General features: G+C 34.8%; 1 protein-coding gene across 8 annotated transcripts in view; it reads left to right on the top strand.

Moving 5' to 3' along the window:
* Positions 1-17,621, top strand: part of EPHA5 (EPH receptor A5) — a 348,857-nt gene that overhangs the window by 320,795 nt on the left and 10,441 nt on the right. For all 8 annotated transcript variants that reach the window (XM_027599098.2, XM_035726173.1, XM_035726174.1 and 5 more), the window contains 4 exons: positions 741-950; positions 3,746-3,895; positions 11,831-12,024; positions 15,628-15,783. In XM_027599098.2, coding sequence (XP_027454899.1) covers positions 741-950; positions 3,746-3,895; positions 11,831-12,024; positions 15,628-15,783 — 710 coding nt within the window. The remainder of the gene's footprint in view (positions 1-740; positions 951-3,745; positions 3,896-11,830; positions 12,025-15,627; positions 15,784-17,621) is intronic.

The raw sequence follows: 17,621 nt of genomic DNA, 5'->3' as shown, positions 1-17,621 counted from the left end.
TTAGGTGAGGTGATAGGACAATGGTTTCTCTGAGGATTATTCCAGGGGCCTGGGCATTGATGACAGCAGTCTACTGACAAGGCCAAGTTTTCTTCTGATCTCCAGCCTCTGCCAGATTCTGTTACCGAATTTCTTATACATATCTTCAAGTTCTCTGGTCTCCTAAGGCCATATCATTCCTATAGTTCAAAATAATCATTAGTTGGGTCTTATGCTGTGTGTGTCTGCGCTAAGTCCAGTGCCCTTGACAAAGACAGCAAGCTGCCAAGAAACACTAACGTCGTCCTGGTCATTGCGCTCCATCCTCTTCCTCCCATGTACTCCTGAATAACCTCTTTTATCTCCTCCAGTCACTTCTTTTTTACCCCAGTATGCCCATCCAGCTAGCTTATCTCACAGCTCCTCAAAAAAGGTACAGTGTTCATCTAAGGCAGGCACTAGGTTGGAGTGATGAACATACTCTTCTGTTGAATGAGAATAAAGGAGTTACAATGCCAGTTAGGGCAACTAACAGATTTTTGACAAGGGCTTTCAAAGCCTTGATCGGCTTTGACCAAGCAGAGGACTGATTCATGTTACAAAGTTAACGATATATTTCATAACTTTTTCCATTCTCCCTCAGATACAAATTGCATATGAAGTTGGTGAGAGTATTAATTTGGGGCTTGAAGACAGATCCTTTCAAATTTTCCCCCAGTGATTGTTGTTGCTGGATTAATATTTCTACATCATTTTAATAGAAAAACGACGGGCAATTCACTGTGATTCAGCTTGTTGGCATGCTGAGAGGCATCGCTGCAGGAATGAAGTACCTTTCCGACATGGGCTACGTGCATAGAGACCTTGCTGCCAGAAACATCTTAATCAACAGTAACCTTGTGTGCAAAGTGTCTGACTTTGGACTTTCCAGGGTGCTGGAAGATGATCCTGAGGCAGCCTACACCACGAGGGTAAGATCTAACAGAATGCATTTCTGAAACACTAGACAAGAGACATTTAATTTTTAAAGATTTTTAAAGGAAATAGCTAAAAGGACATTCCTCTTACATAGGAAGACAGAGAGAGAAAGGGATGAGGGGAAGGGAAGATAAAAAAAACCCACATAATTCTACTTGTTGGATATCAGCAAATTTATATATTAAACAAATAAAGATTCACTGTATGGGGCACAATAATTCATTTTTATTTTCCTACAGATACTGAAAACAAAATCTTTGAGTTCAAAGTTAATACAACAACATAAAAATTATTGAGAGTTTTAAATGTAAAAAAGAAAGTTAAAGAGAGACTCTCCTATATTAAAAACAATTAATATTATATATATATATGAATATATAAACATGTATAACATTATTGGGTAACTTAAACTCTCTGCACTATAGTGTCTTCATTTATAAAACAAATACAGAAATATGTAAACTTACCTTTTAAGGACTCACATGATAGGAAATAAAAGAACTATTCCTTCAAAAAGTTTTGACTTATTGGAGGTATTTTAATGCCTAATTACTTGCCTGACATGCTATATTAACTGTTAAGCCCACATCTATGGAAAATTCGTCACTAACTCATGTTGTCATAATTAGCATAAATCAACATCCTTTTCCAGCAAAATAATTGTTTCCTGAATCGATATGGTATGTATCCGACAATTCTTTCTGTGGAAAACTGTGGGTATTGGTACAGCAGAATTTTCTGAGCAGTCTATCTATTGCACCTTTTGAGTGTGAATCCCTTATGAGACACTGTATTTGTTTAATTCTAAATCTTTTCAATGTCAAGATAATATGAAGTTAGATATCCTTAATGTTCCAACTCCTTGTGAAGCTAGAAATATTTATCACTGTATCTTTTTCACTATAAGATTTGGTTTACTTTTGTTTCAATACAGAAGAACACTTCTGGCATCTCACATTCTTCAGATAGATATATTCACATTTGCTTATTTAATTCAATTTAAAAAAAGACTTCTACTCATGGTCTAACAAACTTTTCATAGATTATAAGGCTTTTTTTTTTTTTTTCAGTGTTGCTTTGTGACTCATAGATGTTTAGGGACTGTGCTATACTGAAAATCAAGAGTAACATATAAGCAAACAAAGCCTTCTAATGGTTAGCTTAATAAATCAATAAATTAATTGATGGGATATCCTTCTTCTTCTAGACCTAATTATCATTGTCATTATTTGCCTTAAATGAAACTTTAATTAAGAATTCTCTTGGGATTAGAGTTACACTTAATAAACTTAGCCTAAGCAAGAAGGAGGGTATAGAAAAATCCATTCCCAGTATGACTGGTTGATGTCTTAGTTAAATGCATAAAATAGATTTGTCAAGGTCTGTGTCAATGTATCATGCTGGGGAGGGGGGAAAAAGAGGAGACGTGAGGCAGACTTCCCGAGATCTTCAAGACTTACTCCTCTGAAATGAGCCATGACAGCAGTTTGTGGAAAATCCTTATACTGAGAGATGAGAAGATAAGGGAACTTCAGATAATGGTGACGTCGGATATGGTGGTCAGAGGACCAGAAGAAAAATTCTAGGCTGAAGTTTGAAGTAATCAACAAACTACACTTTTAAGAAAAATAGTGATAATATGTTACAGATATCATAATGACACATAGCCTTACCTAATGATGTGAACTTACCTGTGAATATTTAATTAACAAAAGTATGTATCAGGAAAGTCTTCTTAAAGTGGTGTTACCATATATATAAGGGACAAATAATTTAAACATAGTTTGAATAGTTCAAATTAACCCCAGCTCACAGAGCAACTTCAAGCATTACATCAAACTTTTATTTCCTCATGTCTTGAAACTTTGGTTCATAAAGAACAACTTAAGTTCCACTTCTTCTAATGTATGAATTAAATTATACTCTCTCTGCAAAATGGGAAGGCATAGGTTAATCTTAATCGTTTTTACAAGAAAATATTCAAAGCCTATGCCTTTCCCCCTTAAATATATTTTTGCCTGTGGATGAAATGTTTGGTTTCCTGGGGTTGCCTGCAGGATATAAAAGTGTTTATTTTGTGAACTAAGTGGAAACCTACCAAACCAATTTTTTTTACCATGTAAAAAACTCCAAACTTGATAATATCCTGTTTTTCTCCCGCAATCTAATTTCCATAATTTTTAATATGGTTAAATTTAATGAGAGACCTATCTCTTAGGTGAAAACAAAAACAGTCTGTAACAGAACAAACACAAAAATATACTGGCAGGAAATAAGGGAAGTCAAGTCTAAAAGAAATTGCACAGTGATGGGGGAAAATATAACTATATCTGATTTTCATGCTTGTCTTATTAACTGTTGAACCTTCCAGGGTTGCATTCAGCAATCAAGACTTCCCATTTATAATTCCTATGTTAAAGAAAAAAAAAAAAAGCCCTGGGAATTTGAGTCCTTTACTCTCTGTTAGAAAGTCATGAGCATACCTTATTGATTTGCTGGACTGCCCACTTTCCCCTCTTCGAGCTGCCATCGTGATACTGTAATTGAGATGTGGGTCCTGTATGTGTCCCAGTAGTCAAACAGAATTTAAACCAGAAACCTTCCGGACAGGCAATTAGTAGTCAGTCTACAAGTGCTTACGGGCTGAGATATGTGAAAAGGAGACTGCATGCTGTCAGAGATTCACTTAAAAATGCTACATCTCTTTCTAGATCTTTCCAGTGAGGCAGCAATATCCTGAGATTCATTTGAAGTATGTGGGAATTCTTTTATTCTTTTTCAATTTTAGGGAGGCAAAATTCCAATCAGATGGACTGCCCCAGAAGCTATAGCTTTCCGAAAGTTTACCTCTGCCAGTGATGTCTGGAGCTATGGAATCGTGATGTGGGAGGTTGTGTCTTATGGGGAGAGACCCTACTGGGAGATGACCAATCAAGACGTAAGTATGGAACTACTCTCCCTCAAGTTTGGAATGAAATGCTTTGTTCTATGAGTCAGGACACAGAAAATTTTTCATTTCTCACAATGACAGTTGCCTAAAAAAGTGAAATACTTTGCTTATCCTCTGATCTGTTTGTTGAAATAGCCTCTATGCAAAAATTCAAAATAAGTTAGTACAAAGGAAAGGAAGTTACTGTTACATAAAATCTCAGTCCCTTGCCAGACAGTATTAGCTGTACTATAGTGACGGTTCACTCATTTTATGTCAGTACCATTTTCAAAGCTGAAGAACGAGGCATCAGAGAATGAATACTGACAGCCAAGTTTTTATGATTTGCATTTGATAAAGGCAGCTAATACTCCAAACCAAAAGGATAAATGATACTGATTTAATAGTGGATGCTCTTAGGGAATAAAAAATAATAATCTACATTTCTTTAAATTGAAAAAAAGTAAGAAGAATTGGATTGTCTCTTTAATTTAGGGAAAAACAGATTTTTTTCTTATATAGAAAAATAATTCACACTTAGAATAATAGGATCCTAAAATTAAAGGAACTGTGAAAGAATCTTCTATTCAAGTTCAGAATGTTTATTATGTGATGCCTGACACATGGCTCTTTGGTCTTTGCTTTTGTAATTTTCCATTGTTACTATTCAATGCAGTCCTTCCCATTTTGGATCACACTGAAATTTGATATTTTCCCTTCAGGTAACAACAAGAACTATGAAAGCAGCTAACATTTCTTGAACTCTAACTATGTGCCACATACTGTCTTAAGTGTTTTATCAATTACCTCATTACTTCTTTCTAAAACCAGTATATGGAGCAGTCTTAACAGCATACTGATTTAAAACATTTATTTTTTTTCCTCCAATTATTTCTTTCATCCATGCTCTGTAAAATCTCCCACTCCTATGCCTTCAGGGGTTATTAGACAGATAACCACAGCTCTTCAGCTGCATTTTGTTGAAACAACAGTCCCATGCCAGTAATTAAGATTCAATTTCAGATATAAAAATTCAAGTCCAGTCTAAATCAAAGTCAATGCCATATCCATTTCAAAGTGGTTCCCACAACTACAGAGCCAGCCTGACCCTCACTACCTAAACTGGGAAGGAAGAATGGTCACGTTTTTGCTCCTCTTCCTCCTCCGTCAAAGTTTGCATCTAGATTTTTCAGAGTTGTCCTTGATGGATATGTAGAAAAGAAAGGGTAAAGGGCGCCTGGATGGCTCAGTCGGTTAAGCGGCTGCCTTCGGCTCAGGTCATAATCCCAGGGTCCTGGGGATCCAGCCCCGCATCGAGTTACCTGCTCGGCGGGGAGCCTGCTTCTCCCTCTCCCTCTGCCTGCCTCTCTGCCTGCTTGTTCTCTCTCTGTATCTCTCTGCCAAATAAATACATAAAATCTAAAAAAAAAAAAAAAAAAGAAAAGAAAAGAAAGGGCAAGATTGTTTTTATGTGAGCTTGCTGATGCCTCCCGTGAGTCAGACACCCGAACACTGGTTCTCTAGGGAGGTATGTGTCAGAGCTCTTGCACAGACCCCGGGGAGGGCCTTGCTTTGCGGTCGCTAGAGGATGAGGGTGCACTCGGAGTTACCAGGGTTCCTCTCACTTGCCGCCTTCGGAGTTACCAGGGTTCCTCTCACTTGCCGCCTTCTCCCAACCTCACGGTCTCTCGCCCTATAGTACACGTGTGTATTTCACCTGCTGTTGTTCTTTTTTTTTTTTTTTAAAGATCTTTATTAATTTATTTATTTGACAGAGATAGACACAGTGAAAGCAGGAACGCAAGCAGGGGGAGTGGGAGAGGGTGAAGCAGGCTTCCTGCTGAGAAGGGAGCCCGATGCGGGGCTCGATCCCACAATCCTGGGATCATGACCTGAGCCAAAGGCAGAGGCTTAACGACTGAGCCGCTCAGGCGCCCCTGCTGTTTTTCCTTCTTTTAGACTATTATTGCAGACTGCTCCGTCAGCCTGCCTTCTTCAAATTTCTCTGGGTGAGAAACCAGGATCACACTTCAGCTTTTCCCAGAGTTATTTCACAGCGTTCTTCTCTGATAGCAACAGTAAATTTGGCTTAATGCATTCCCACTTCTCAACAAGCCTATGGCAAGGCAGCCAACCGCCCCCTTTTGTAGTTACCTCAAATTGCTACAATTGGTTTTCTTTGTGTCCCAGTCACTTGGCTTTGGGAGGGAGTGCTGACTTATATTTCTCCCTATTTGGGAAAACATAGTATCTATTCTCTTCAACTTTATGGTTTTAGGGCTAGGGCTATGGTAAAAAAAAAAAAAAAGTATCACTGAACTCTTGTTATATATTTGACAACTCATCAGAAAGAAGCTGTTATTATTCCTGTTTTGCAGTTAAGAAACGGAGTTTAGAGAGATTAAGTGACTTAAGGTCACAAAAAATAATAAAGGTTATACCAGATATTTCAGCATGCTTCTCTAGAATTTGTGTACCAAACTACCACAGTCTCTGATTGAATCAATGTCTACTTCTTCCCTCTCATTTTCAACCAAAGATCCTAGATCAGCCTTTTGAATGAATAGAAAATATCCAACTCAATATATGATTACTCTGGATTTTTATAGTCTAAAGGAAGACCACACCTATTTGCTACTTACTATTCTCCAGATAGATGCCAAATACTACCTTGAACTACAGTGTACTTCAGAGTTTGGCTTCTAACTTTTCTCAAGGCTTATGTTAATGCCATTCTATCCTTTAATTTTTGTGGAAGTATTTTATTCTGCCACGCCAGCAAGGCTAGTTTCTTCACTCAAGGAAAATCTTTGTCCCTTATTTGCCTAGTTAACTTCTTCTCAAACTTACAATATTTTGACTTCTTATTCTGTCACTCAGAATTATTAGTCCTTCCCAACTATGTGTCTGATATGTGTAGCATCGTCGTCTACATTATTGGCAATTGTACCTGATATAGTTCCATCTGTCTCAAATAAAATTATAGACCACAGTAGAACATGATGTTAGGTGAATGCTCATGAGTGTTTCTGTTGATCTTGACTGGGTGTGCTCATGTTACTGGGGTTGGCTGGTCTATACGGGCACACACTGACTCTAATCCATGTGGCCTTCATGATCCTCTGGAGACCTGCAGACTAGCCTAGATGTGAACTCATCTGTCAAGTGACTGAAGGGCCAGAATGATACCAATTGTACCTCATTCGGTAACATATCCTCTAAAATCACATTAGCCAATCCCATAATCAGGAGATTGATCCAATCACATGGCCCATTGTGAATGGGCAATATAAAGTTACATGAAGAAGGACATAGAAACAAGAAGGTACAAAGGATTTGGGACAAATATATGTTTCTGACTTCAACCATTTGAGAGTCTTGATATTCCATCAGATAACTTTATTTCAAACTATTTAAAAAAATAAAAGGGAGTGCTGATATACATTCTCAGGAAATTGTAACAATAAAAACTAGTATTTTGGCTCTGGCTGGGTTTTCCAAGAATCTAAATAAGGTTTACAGGAAATGATTATACAATTGCAGATCTTCCTAAAATGTCTGATTTTAATAAGATGTACAACAAAAGCTATATATTTTCTCAACAAGTTCACAATCTTTAGTGGGATTTAGTTTCTACTATATATAGCACTAAGTTTGATATCCTCAATTGCTATCCCAATTTGTATTCAAGAAACATGACAGATCTACTGTATTTGAAAATCATGATCACTGAATATTTCTTTGGAAACAAATTCTCAGAGAGCAAAATAGAAATACTGATTTGGTGTTTTGAATGATATATCCCATAATCTCTACATTGCAGATACTATCTAATTCTAAAAAGGCTTTGCAACATGAAAATATGACATTACCAAGCATACAGAATATTCTAAACCTCTCAGAGGACACCTTCCACTATGTCAAGGGGACAGAATGCTGCAGTCGGTTTCTTTTGATTTAGCATTGCTTCTGTCATCACAGAGAAAAAAAATAACAACGCATAATAAAAATAATCTAGAATGGCTAAGATAATTTTAATACCAGACCATAAACTCCGATTCAAGCTTAGGAAGCTAAGATAATATCCTGAAGTCAGTAGAAGCTTCTTTATTTGATAGCAAACATTTTAAATGTCAACATTTTTCTGAACTTAAAAATCAAAACCAAAATAAGAAGAGATTCAGTTGCATTGCATTTTTATATTTAGTGACAGTGTCTTTCTCTTGTATTTATTGGGAAATGTATGAATACATAGAATATACTAAGCACGTAGATTACAAAATGTTTTAAAAACTCATTTATTCTTTCTCAATCTTCTCATGTTACAATTATTTTTGTTCTTTTTTTTTTTTTACAGTCAGTTTTCTATTACTATTTCTGTTGGCCTAGATCTTACTCTAAGGCAGCAAGAACTTTTGACCCAAAAGGATGTCAACCTACTTTGTACTGGGTGTGCTTCTCATCCTCTTTCTATTCTTTGTTGTAATTTCTGATGGGACAAAAAAGATATCTATATATATCTTTTATCGCTGGACTATTTCATGGTAAAAGAATATTTTATGATAACACACAGCACGTTATATTAATTAAGGTATGATGTTTATACCACATAAACAAGAAAATTATACAAATGTTGTCCCCCTCACCTCCCAAGGAGAGCCAGTTGTTAAATATTTACATCACTGAGTATGTGATACTACCACACATTCTTCACTTGGAAGACCATGCCCTCATTGAGTGATATGCTGTGTGGGATTCAGTGTTTGTGGATCAAGCATTGTAAAGCTTGTAATGCTGGCTGAGGCTCTGTGAGCAGAAAAGGAAAATGTACTCAGAATGAGTATATATATCTGAAAGGATGAAACCACTGACCCTGACATGAAAAAACGGGCCCAGTAGAGTCAACTCTCCACAAGCGAATAGTGCCATAATTGGGTACTCAGTATTGAAGTTTTATGTATTAAGAGAAGGAGCATTCTTAAAATTGTGTTCAGACTGCTATTTACATGTCAGTGCCAAGAAAATGCATAGTTTAAAATAATATTCAGATCTAGGGACGCCTGGGTAGCTCAGTCTGTTAAGGGTCTGCCTTTGGCTCAGGTCATGATCCCAGGGTCCTGGGATCGAGCCCTGCGTCGGGCCCCCTGCTCAGGGGGAAGCCTGCTTCTCCCTCTGCCTGCTGCTCCCCCTGCTTGTGTTCTCTCTCTCTCTCTCTCTCTCTCTCTGTCTGACAAATAAATAAAATATTAAAAAAAAATAATACTTCAAATGTAGCACATATGAACTCGTGCCAGATTGTCTGTAAGACTTCTGGTTGTCTTTTTCTTTTTTCTCTTTTTTTTCCTTTGTCTATCTCAACCATCCACATTAACAAACATAGTAGTAATAAGAAAGTCAATTGAGATTATGATTCATTTGGTTATACATTATAAACTGTATGATAAAATGAATAGCTTAAATTGCACTTTGATAGATTTCAAGCATTTCACAAACTACCAGAGTATGAATGCCATTCATTTCTCTCCCAAACTATGAAGGAAACGGTAGTTAAAAATGAAAAAAAAAATTCAATGTGTCTAAATATAAAATCTAAAGTTATAGTTTAAATATACTTGGAAGATAAATTCTAAAGATGAATTTAGAATTAAATTCAATTACCTAATTTCCTGGGCCATGTACTTAAGTTAACTTAGAGACATGGTATTATATTTCTATATATAAATTTATCTGAAAATAAAACTGATTAATATATTCTGGAAATAATGTCTCAAATCAAATAACTTATGAAATTCCTGTAAAATTAATGACTTGGTTTAATTTATTCATTTCATAGTTGCATATGAAGGCTAGCTGCTCAGTGGAGGAAAGACAATATTTAAAAAAAACATAGGTGCTAAATAAAAAATAGAGCTGAATGGTAGTAGCTTTGGGAAAAAATTCATTATGAAATAAATCAAGTTTAAAGTAGGTAAAAATCTCTGTTCTCACTGCATAGTGAAATATTTCATGACTTAAACTATATTAGGACATTTTATTTTGGTACATATATGTTATTAAAGATAATAGCCACTGACATCAGCAATGAGAAGTCTTATAATAAGTAAATTAATAAATACCCTTTATAATGATTATAATGATTTATAATAAATCATTATAATCATTATTATATGTCCATCAATATGTAAGTTCAAATAGTACTTTTTATTTTTGTTCTTGTATTTGATTACCAATGAGAATAAATGTTTTCTCAAAATTTATTTAGCCTTTTTTTTTCTTTTGGGAAGTTTTGTTAGTATCTATTTCTCATGAATCTGTTGTTTTATCATTGTATTTTTCAATATTTATGAACTTTTGAACATATTAGGTCGGACAGTCATACATTATAGTTTTTGTCATAGTTTCTAACATGGTTTACCTTTTAATTTTTTTATATTGTTTGAGTTAACTAGGATGGTAGATGACTCAGGAATTTTGCTCATTGTTGTCCAGTTATTTATCTGACCATTTATTTTTGGAGTCCTGGAGTACTTTTTATTTCTCTGCCTGAACTTAACTATTTGTACTTCTCAGGAAGTTTTATTTTATGCCCTTCCCAGGGAGATATATACCACATCTGACTTCAAATTGTGTCCAAGTGCTGATGATTCTCACATTTACATTATCATCTCAAATATGCCCGGCACCCTAGCCAGATTCCTACAAATTGCCATCTGGGTGTTCCCCACTCACCCCAAACAAAACAAGCCCCAAATTATACTTGTCAACATTCTTTACCCCTATAAATGTGTTAGCCTAAAGTAAAGAGCAACAGCTATCCGGTATGAGAAGTCTGAACTTGCTTTATCTCAGATACATTCCCTCCTCTCCCCTCTACCCCTATATCATAAATGTCCCCTAAATCTGCCATTTCATCTTCTTTCCATGTGCCACTGCTTTTCTTCAGATGACATTTCCTTCATCATTGAGAGATTGGTTTCTTTCCAATCTTTCAAAATTGTTTTTGTAAATTTCCTATTCTAATAACTATATTTATATTTTTCCATTTGTCAAATCAAATCTAAAGTCTTTGTCAAAAAATGTAATTAGCTTTACTAGTTAAGGAAATATACACAATAGGATTTTGAGAAATATGTTTATTATTATTGGTTTTAGTATCACTTAAATATTTAAATTTTCTAGAATGAAACCTGTAGCATAATGTTCAGAAGCATAAATGAATTTCTTCTGTAGTTAGACATTTTGATGACAGCAGCAACATTATGAATGTTTTTGATAGAACAATTTTACAATTAGACCAATACTCATATGTGTGGTTTTATTTAAAATCAATGATGTCTATAATGCCTGTGCTACTTAGGCAGTCATTCCAAATTCCTGACAGAAATCAGTAGATGATAATAAACAGCCAGACTTTGACATTATTAAATGATACACGAGACAGTTATGCTAATTTAGCCTTTGACTTATCCATCATTTACCATCCAAAAGTCTCTTTTGAAGTAAAATTGCAGTTCTATTACTTTAGAAGATGTGTGTCTGCCCATAATTTTTCATTAAAAAGACATTAACTTTTCAGAGAAATCACTATAAAATGTAATCCCTATTTGATTCCAGAATGCAAGGATAAATAAAAGATGAACATTATTCTTATGTCAATTAATTTTACAAATCACCCTTCATCAAGATTTTATGTAAAAATGATTACCATTTATTTTCTTCATGGTATGTGAAGAAAACCTATCATTTTACATTGTGATAACGTATTTACTTTTTTATGTTGTTTTGCAGCAAATGGAAGTAATCAGAGATTTTAAAGATAGTGATGCTGGTTATTACTGCAAGAGTAAGACTAAGAAAGGATGAACGTTGGATAGTAGGAAATTTCTCAGGCTACTCCGTACTAAATCTGTGGTGTTGAGTATGGCTCTGTTTTGTTTTACACAGGTGATTAAAGCAGTAGAGGAAGGCTACCGTCTGCCAAGCCCCATGGACTGTCCTGCTGCTCTCTATCAGTTAATGCTGGATTGCTGGCAGAAGGACCGAAATAGCAGGCCCAAATTTGATGAGATCGTCAACATGTTGGATAAGCTGATACGTAACCCAAGTAGCTTGAAGACGCTGGTTAATGCATCGAGCAGGTATGAAGCCAGACTTGAGAGATTTTCCTAATGTAGTTAATTCACATTGATACCATCAACATTAAACCAATAAAATCATTTTTATACACTCTAATCTATGGATCTATATGACACTAATTTATTTAAATACAGTTTTTGTATAATGTTACTCTCTTGCAATAAAATATTATTATTAAATAATTTAAATAATTAAAAGCATCAATGCCTAATCTGACTGTAAATGCCAGTTTCAGTAAAATGTTTACTGTAGCCAAGTTTAGGTAACATAAAAAAAGTAAATGAGGGGCCCTGGGGTGGCACAGTTGGCTAAGCATCAGACGGGCTCAGGTAGTGAGTGATCTCAGGGCTGTGAGATAAAGCCCTATGTCAGGCTCCCTGTTGATCAGGGGTCTGCTTGGGATTTTCTCTCCCTCTCCCTCTCCTTCTGCCTCTCCCACTTGTGCTCTCCCTCTCTCTCAAATAAAGAAATAAATCTTCAAAAAAATATTTTTAAAAAACTCAAATGTATGTATTTTGATGTGTTTTGGATCTCACATAGGTGTGCATGGGAAAAAATAAGACCGTAAGATCATACGGAAAAGCCAAATAAGCACTATTATATTGTAAACCAGATATATCTAACAATAATTACTCTTTGATTTCTTTATAACAGATTTTAGCATCTGTCATATTTTATGAACAGTGACAACTCCTTTAGAGATTCTTTGCTCTTATCTGGTTGTACAGAGATATTGGGCTAACCATCCCCCTACTGTGAAGTTGGAACAAGACTTAAAGCTGATAAATGAGTAATTTGTGGAAAAAATTTGTATGAACAAATGAGCATTTTAAAAAATTTTCTGAATGTACATGAATACATTTAAATAATTCTGCATATTTGTAAAACATGCTTTTCTCTTTAACCTGATTAATTACAGAATTATCCTCTCAGAAAAAAAAGCAGTTTGATTCTGTACTTTAAAAATATTGCCAGATTGTTATTTTCACTATATTTGAGGCAGTTTTTTATTTTTACAAGAAGTGTAACCAAATTGGCTGCCTATTAGTGTGAACTAAATGAGAAATAATTTGTTGATAAAGTTACATAAGTCCTATGATTCTGACATAACATTTGTTTACTAGGCAAAAAGTCATTTTTAAATACAAATGAGGAATGAATCTTCGACTGCTGTTCAAGCATCATTAACTTTCTGTAGTAGCAACTGGAGAATTTATCTTCTTAGCGATTAGTCCTTATGTTGTTCCTGAAATATCTACTTTTAAATTATTTATTGTCATGTAAAATATTAAGCATTTCTTTCATCTACTTGTTTGAATTATGTTAAGTTTTCACAAATGGACATAAAGAAAGGAAATCATAAAAAGACATTTGATGTTCTAAATTGCATTAGTTTATATTGCTATCATTATAGATTCAGAGCAGTTTAAGAATCTCCAAATAATTTCATATTTTTTTGTGTGCAATATATAGAATGAGCTAGCTAGGTTTCATTTAAACAGATTTGGCTTAGGACTGTACCACTCACTAGCCATCTTTTTTCAGGCATCTACAAATCTTAATTTCAAAAGGTGTTAGTCCCTGATCATTGTCTTTTCCTTTATTCCCACCCATGTCACAAAACTTGGTGGTTTCAGTAACCATGCAGATGATGTTTGAATATCTCTCAATACATTGAAATATTTTTCTTCAATGATTTTGGTCACTGTCCAACCTTGAACTCTGCTTCTCATAGTCATGTTCTAGAATTTGCTATTACCAAAATTGGCAACTCTTCCATAATTTCAACTTCAAGATGCTACTCTCCAAATATTTCTTCCTATATTTCTATCTTCCTCAAATCTTTGACTCCCACTGCTTAAAGGCTACAAATTACAAGAAACCCATTTATTCATCCAGATAGTCATGTGTCCACGTTGTGTCATGCTATGGGCTAGGTGCTGATTGTATAGCTTTAAGCAACACACTACTGGAGGAGAGAGATATTGAACAAAATAAAAACATTAAAAAACAACTTTGGTTTTGCAGTAGAGAGTAAGAATAGAATTTAGGAGGATAACTCAGAGGCTAGACTAATTGTGTAGGTAAGACATGATGATGTCTTGCACTAAAGTGGCAACAAATGAGATAGAGAAGAATGGTCAGATGTGCAATATATTGGAGGTAAAATGGATAGTACACACAATGATAGATTGTGAGGGGATTGAGGACAAGGAAGGAGTGAACTGTTGGATCATATCCTAAAGTAGGGAGGACTTCAGGAGGAATTGGATGTGAAAAAGATGAGAAGTGTGGTTTCAGACGTGTTGAGGTGATATTCCTATGAGAAATATGGAGATGTGAAGTAGCTGTATGAATATATGATAAACCTAGGCTGGAGGTAAAAATTGGAGAAAAATAGATGCTACCTGAAGCATAAAAGTGGGTAAAATTGCCTATAGTGGAATTCTATCCTTAGCAGAGAAGATATAGGGCCAAGTCCTAGGTCCCTCCGAATTTTAAAGTCAGGAGAAGGAGTAGCAGGCAAAAGGAGATTGAAGAGAAGTCAAGGTATATTCAATATCATGGTAGCCAAGGAAGAGAGAGAATTATTCAAAAAAGGTTGAGACAAGGTAGGATTCCAAAAGGGAAGTGGTAGTGGTGGATGTTGAAAATTTCTGAGAAGTCAATCATTTTAAAGATTGGAAATGTTTACCGATTTTGGCAAAATAGAAATCATTGCTCACCTCAATGAGAGTTATTTTTATGCAATTGGTTTGGAAGAAAATACACTGGAGTAGGTTGAAGTGTAAATGGAGTGTGAGAAAGTGCAGAGACCATGAGTAGAAAGGTATTTGTCCTTTATCTTATGGTTGAAATTTACTTAGGCAAACCCCCACTGATGGACATTTAAATTGATTTAATGTTTATTCCCACTTACAAAAAATTTTACAAGTACCCTTTGTCATTTTCCTCATTATTTCCTTAGGATACATTTCCAGAAATAGTTCTCATCATCATATCATTATTATTATTGGCCAAACCTATGAGTTTAGTACAGTTAAGGGCATCTCATGGGTTGATTGATCCTGTTCTGTTTTCTCATGTATTTGGGGTGACATTTTGTTTTCCAAGTTCTATTACTCCTGGGGTAAATTAACAAGTACGCTTATGTAAGAGCATAAAATAAAGGATAAATAACTTGTGAACTTCCTGGGAAATCAGCTTAAATGCACTTGAGTTTCTCTAGCAAAGTCTAGGAGGAACTGGCTTTGCACAAATTGGTCTTCATATCTAATTTTGGTAGCATTTTCTATATTATTTTTACAAACAAAAAACAATAATAGGAAGTAAATTCATCTAAATCACCACATGGAATTTTTAGCTAATGTTTCATATCACAGAACACTTACTTATTAAGCCATTATAAGTTTTCATTGACTATGGGTAGAAAAAAATCTGAATTTTGTGTTCTATATTTTGAATAACTTTCTTCCATGTTAGTATTAGCATATATTTCCCCTATAAATATAAACCTGAAAATCCATTGATTGTGTGCTAACATTACAATTTGTTATAAAAGAGTTAAAGTGTGACTCTTAATATTGCTATTCTCTGTGTTTTAGGGTATCTAATTTGTTGGCAGAACATGGCCCACTGGGATCTGGGGCCTACAGATCAGTAGGTGAATGGCTAGAAGCAATCAAAATGGGCCGGTATACAGAGATTTTCATGGAAAATGGATACAGTTCAATGGACGCTGTGGCTCAGGTGACCTTGGAGTGAGTAATTTTTCTGATAATTTTTACATAATTGCTGGGGCGAGAAAAATTGTTCGGAATCCAATCTGGATGAGGTCAAAGGCAATCAGTTAACCTTTGTCCATGTGTGACAGCTTTCAAAGAAGCCTCTTCTTTTTTAGCCTGTACTGTTAACAACTGCATGGTAATTCTTCTGTGGCCAGTATCGTTGCTTCTTTGCTTCAGACAAATAGCATTTGAATATTGGAATAATTGGAATAACAGCTCCTTGCTAAAATACTGGCATTTTGTTTTGTGGAAAAGATGTTTTCTTGACAAAGTTTTGATACTGGTACTTATATTATATGAATGTAATTACAAAACAAACTGTAAGCACAATTGGTGTGGCTAGTCCTACGTAACGACAAAACACATTCTTAAATTTTGGCTGTAATGAATACCCAGGTGGCAACAGCTTAAACAAACTTCCCAGGCAGGAATCTCATTTAACCTCTAACTGGTGCACCTTTTATTCTTGCAATACAAGGATATATTAGATTCTGCCTCTGATTTGTTATTTGGTACAATCTCAGTGAAACCAATTGTGCCCTTTTCTGTTTGCACGTTTAAGATAACATTTATCAAATCTTATTAAATAAAAACCACTAGAGTTAAATATTAAATTCTTTAAGGTTGTAAGTTGTTTGTATTTTATTATATACTCTGTATGTGTAATTATTTTAGCCTAATATTTGTTATTTGTGAAAATTAACTGTTGTTACGGCGGTTCCATCTAGCTTACATGAACATGAATGATGTTTTAACCTGTGAATATAATAATAACTTACTTTAAATCACCTATAAATTCAAAGGTTAAAATATTGTAAGGATTAGAACATGGTAGAACATTCTAAAGCTCTAAACCACAGTCCTTATTCCATTACTTCTCATAATATGAACATTGAACCGTTGTCTTTCACCATTTCTAGGCTGACATTCTTTGCTTCATTGAATTCACTGCCCCTCCACACAAATGGTAACAGGGTACCATCATTTGTCACCTGATAATGTCACATTCTCAGCCTTTCTCTTCCTCATATCTGTAACTATTGGACCTAAACTCACTACTCAGCATGCTCTCTCAATTTGCTGAATCTCATCCTCACCATCACCTCCAAATTGTATCTATTTGATGACACATATGCTTTGCCCATTATTTCTTTGGATGCTCAAAGAACTCATCTGTGCTATATTTAAAATAGTAAACAGAAAATTTTGCTGATGATTTAAAACTATTTTTACATGACTGCTATTTAATTTTTCAGTAACAATGGTCATTTTAATTTATTAAAGTCATTTGTCATTTTATATTAAAATGGTACTGTAGGTATTTCTTCTACCCAATGTCAGATTACTTGTAAATATATAATAAAATTATTTGCATTAAGTGATGTCTCTTTTTTTATTAAAATAGCACATATATATATATTTACATCCACTATCTTTTTGCTTCTTCCTTCACAGAATAATTTTAATCACAAATAATGGTTTTTGCATTACTACCTCTCTTTTACTTTATCTCTTTGGGGCCCCAAATGTTGAATATTTTAATGTTATATTTTAGCGTTTCATTTTTATTGCTTTTAATTATTTTTTCTTGACTTACTTGTCGACTCCTCTCTTCCCAAACTCTTTGTTTTGTATATTTTCTTTCAAGACTTAATAGCCTTCTACTATCTTCTAATTATGGTTCTCCACCCCATTTCTATTCTCTAGTTTTTGTCTGATCAGTTTTTCTCTACTTGGTTCAGCTTTTTCTCTTTGTCTCTATTACTTTGGTATCGTGTTGCCTCTGGCCATATTGCCTCCTTTCAGATACT

This window comes from Zalophus californianus, chromosome 2, assembly GCF_009762305.2.
Source record: "Zalophus californianus isolate mZalCal1 chromosome 2, mZalCal1.pri.v2, whole genome shotgun sequence".
In the NCBI taxonomy this organism is placed as follows: Eukaryota; Metazoa; Chordata; class Mammalia; order Carnivora; family Otariidae; genus Zalophus; species Zalophus californianus.
Note: the sequence above shows the minus strand (reverse complement) of the source record. Positions and strands in the feature narration are given on the sequence as shown.